The following is a 3,960-nucleotide window of genomic DNA, read 5'->3' as shown; positions in this document are numbered from 1 at the left end:
GATGACATTGTTTTGAATATTCTATCCGTGTGGATGAAAAAAGGAGATGATTTGGTATGCCCTTCTTGGAGAGGACCGAGCGTTCTTGCAATTCAAGCTTTGCTCCATGGTGTGTGATTATATTTAGGACGACAAAGTTGAAGTTTGGGTTGTTATAAAATTTCAGGTTAGACCAATTGTTATTAAAACATACTCCTAATAAGTTATTGTGACAACTATTATGAACAAAAAATTGATCTAGCTAATCAAATTATTGAAGAAATTCTCAAACTTCCGTGCGTTGCACGTGCACTTTTACTATATATGTGCAACATTTACTTAATTATACGCCGGAAACACCGTTACATCAACCACACAAGATAGCAAGAGCACAGAACGATATCATGACGTGCACAGATATACACTAGAGGCGAGATGGCCACCACAAGCTCGTCAGTCGTCATGATGGCCGGCACGGAGTCGCCCATGACACAGGCACACACCACACTGGAAGAAGAAAGACCACGGCTGCCGCCATGCATGCATCCCAACGTGGCCAAAGTAGACGACAAACACCAGACGCCGAGGATTAAGTGCGTCGCGTGAGACGTGCGGAAAGGGGCTTCTTCATCGCCTTGATGAAGGTGTTGAGCTCCGTCATGTCGACGCCGGCGCAGCCCTCCGTCCCCGGAGGCGCCCACTCGAACTCATGCACAAGGGCAGCCAAGAAGCACTTGATGTTCATCATGGCCAGACCCACGCCCGGGCAGAACCTATGCCCGGCGCCGAATGGCATCATCCTTATCTCCTTGGTCCCCGGCAAAGGGCCGACGTCCTCTGCCTCACCGCCGGGAAGGAACCGCTCCGGCCGGAACTCGTCCGGATCGATCCACGTCTTGCCGTCCCTTCCCATGTCTCCAACAGTGAACTGTGCAATGAAGTCGCCGCTGGTTTTTCCTCGGACTCCGAGCACCTCCGCTGCGTCGGCATGGACGTGGCGCTGGACGAAGGGCACCTGTGGATGCAAGCGGAGGGTCTCGAGCACGACCGCGTTCAGATACGGCATGCCACGGATGAGGCTCCTGCTGGAGCTGGCGGCCACGGCCCCGCCGGCGCCGTCGACCTCGTCCCGAAGCTTTTTCTGGATCTCCTGGTCGTTTACCAGGTGGGCGAGGGTCCATTCGATGCTTGCCATCACCGTCCCCGTGCCAGCGCCCAGAAACTCCGACAGCAGGTTCACGAACTCGTCGTCCCTAACAGCGCGCCGCCCTGCACCGTCACCCTTGCCTCCGTCGGGGACGCGTAGGTCGATGAGCGAGTCGACGTATGGACGACGGCCGCCACCGTCGCATGTCGGTCGGGACTCCCGCCGTGCGTCGACAAGAGGGAGGTACAACTCGCCCAACCGGCCGTGTATGGCCAAGAGCCGGCGCAGCCGTCTCCACTCCGCGAGCTTGGCCAACATGGTGCCAGGCGAGGCCCGAGCCTCTCCGACGGCAACCTGCTGGAACTCCCGTATCAGGCAGCCCATGACGCGCACATGCCCCTCGTCCACGTCGTCGCCGAAGCACAGGCGCGCGAGTAGCGAGAAGATGGAAGGGTAGAGGTGGTCGCGGACGACGGTGACCACCGGCAGTTCCTTCCCCAAATTGGCGACGAGGCCATGGATAGCCTCACGCTGCAGCGGCGTGACGTGCCCGAGGCGCGACGGGTGGAGGGTCTCGGAGGTGATGTTGCACCGGAAAGCACGCCAGAGAGGGCCGTACGGCGCGGAGGCTAGGCCGTCGCCATACTGGCCGTGTTTCTTCTCCAGAAAGACCAGAAAGGGCGCCACCGGGCGGTCCGAAAAGTCGTCGGCGTTCTCGACGAGCGCGCGGTGGGCTACCGCAGGATCGGCGATCCTCTGGATCACCACAGCAGCTGGAGCACGGGCACGACTGGTACTAGTAGTGTAGATGTAGCTACGCCGCCTGATCAGTACGGTCAAGCCCAAGAGAAGAAGAGCAATGAGCACAAGGAGCTCCATTTGTTAGATACTCCTACCTGTTGGTTACTTGTGTGTGTGCGTGTGGCCGAGTGTATGCCTTTATATAGCTGTAATCATTTAGGGTAGCACTGATACTACTCATACGTCTCTCTGCCACATGCCCGACACGATATTGTTCTCATTTTTTTAGAAGGTAGGTCATATCTTTTTATAGCAAGATTTGTTGGTTGCTGCTGATCACCCTTGCCGCACCGATGGGTCATATCGTGTCTTGTTATTGATACTTTAGTGGCATTGATAGACACAACCAGTATATCCAAATTAATAACTTGACCGATCGTCCATAATGCTAGCTAAAAATGATTGAGAGTGACATAACATTGGCATGCATGTACACTCACACTTGCATCAGTCTTTTGGTTTGGTTTCCTTTCCTTCCATTGAAAGCTAAAGCTTCGGTCAGTTCTGTGCAGCGTGCTTGCTGCATTATTTGGACTTTATCAAGTGGGAGCAGATGTGCTACATATATATATATAATCGTGAAAAAGACTTTCAATCTATTCATTTTCAATCATCGCAGTACAACAAAACACCAAAAATAATAAAAATTACATCCAGATCCGCAGACCACATAGCGATGATTACAAGCACTGAAGCGAGCCGAAGGCGCGTCCCTGTCATCGCCCCTCCATCGCCACAGTCGGGCACAACTTGTTGTAGTAGACCGTCAGGAAGTCATCGTGCTAAATCCTAATAGGACCAGCGCACCAGAATAGCAACCGCCGCCGATGAAGAATAACGTAGATTAAAAGGATCCAACCCGAAGACATACGAATGTAGAGGAACAACGACCAGATCCGAGCAAATCCATCAAAGATAGATCCGCCAGAGACACACCACCACACGCCCACAAACGATGATAGACGCACCACCAGAACGGGGACTAGGCTGCGAGAACTTTATTCCGTTTTCAGGGAACCGCCGCCGTCTCGCCTTCCTGAGCAGGACACAAACCGTAACAAAACTCAAAGGAACGACTAAAAACGGAGCCCTTCCAAAAAGTGTTTTGTATTGTCTCGTACCATAGCATATCATAATGTGTACTCATCCAGGCTGTGCATAATGAGTATGCACACAACCAACACTAAGGCACACACACAAAATATCATGTCGGCAAATAGTAAAGTCATACGTGACCGAAGCTATACTTGCAGATTGAAAAAAAAAACTCCCGAAATGATGAAAAACAGTGATAGCAGTGAGCATCAACACCAACCATATCATGACAACATAAGGATTGCGAGAAAAGGTTCTCCAAAAGGGATGCGTCCAGGAATAGAATGGCACGCAAGCTCTGCCATTGTTCGAACCCACTATCGAAGGTTAGATCATGGTTATTCACCCTGAAGATCTAGTCCAAGCAAACTTCGAGCAATGCATTCGCCAAGGTAACGACGCATAAAATGCCGCCATTGCCAGGTAATACAGCTTTGCCATCCTGGATTCAAATTCATCTTTTTGAAAAAAAAGTATATCAAAGTACTGAACAAACAATTTGAAATCTAATGATGCGAACCTATCAATTTAACTTCTTATAGCCTTATTCATTACTATTTATATCTCCATCGCCACAGTCGGGCACAACTTGTTGTAGTAGACCGTCAGGAAGTCATCGTGCTAAATCCTAATAGGACCAGCGCACCAGAATAGCAACCGCCGCCGATGAAGAATGACGTAGATTAAAAGGATCCAACCTGAAGACATACAAATGTAGAGGAACAACGACCAGATCCGAGCAAATCCATCAAAGATACATCCACCAGAGACACACCACCACACGCCCACAAACGATGATAGACGCACCACCAGAACGGGGACTAGGCTGTGAGACCTTTATTCCGTTTTCAGGGAACCGCCGCCGTCTCGCCTTCCTGAGTGTCACTAGTATGCCTCTACTTGACTAGCTCGTTAATCAAAGATGGTTATGTTTCCTA

The 3,960-nt window shown here is 51.0% G+C and overlaps 1 protein-coding gene across 1 annotated transcript; it reads right to left on the bottom strand.

Moving 5' to 3' along the window:
* Positions 1–302: 302 nt before the first annotated feature.
* On the bottom strand, positions 303–2,085 carry LOC125531167 (cytochrome P450 89A2-like). The gene has a single exon (XM_048695582.1). The coding sequence runs from the start codon at positions 2,003–2,005 to the stop codon at positions 569–571; it is 1,437 nt and encodes a 478-aa protein (XP_048551539.1). The 5' UTR covers positions 2,006–2,085; the 3' UTR covers positions 303–568.
* Positions 2,086–3,960: the final 1,875 nt, after the last annotated feature.

The sequence above is a fragment of the Triticum urartu genome, unplaced genomic scaffold, assembly GCF_003073215.2.
Source record: "Triticum urartu cultivar G1812 unplaced genomic scaffold, Tu2.1 TuUngrouped_contig_6854, whole genome shotgun sequence".
Classification (NCBI taxonomy): domain Eukaryota; kingdom Viridiplantae; phylum Streptophyta; class Magnoliopsida; order Poales; family Poaceae; genus Triticum; species Triticum urartu.
This window is presented reverse-complemented; position numbering and strand designations above follow the sequence as displayed.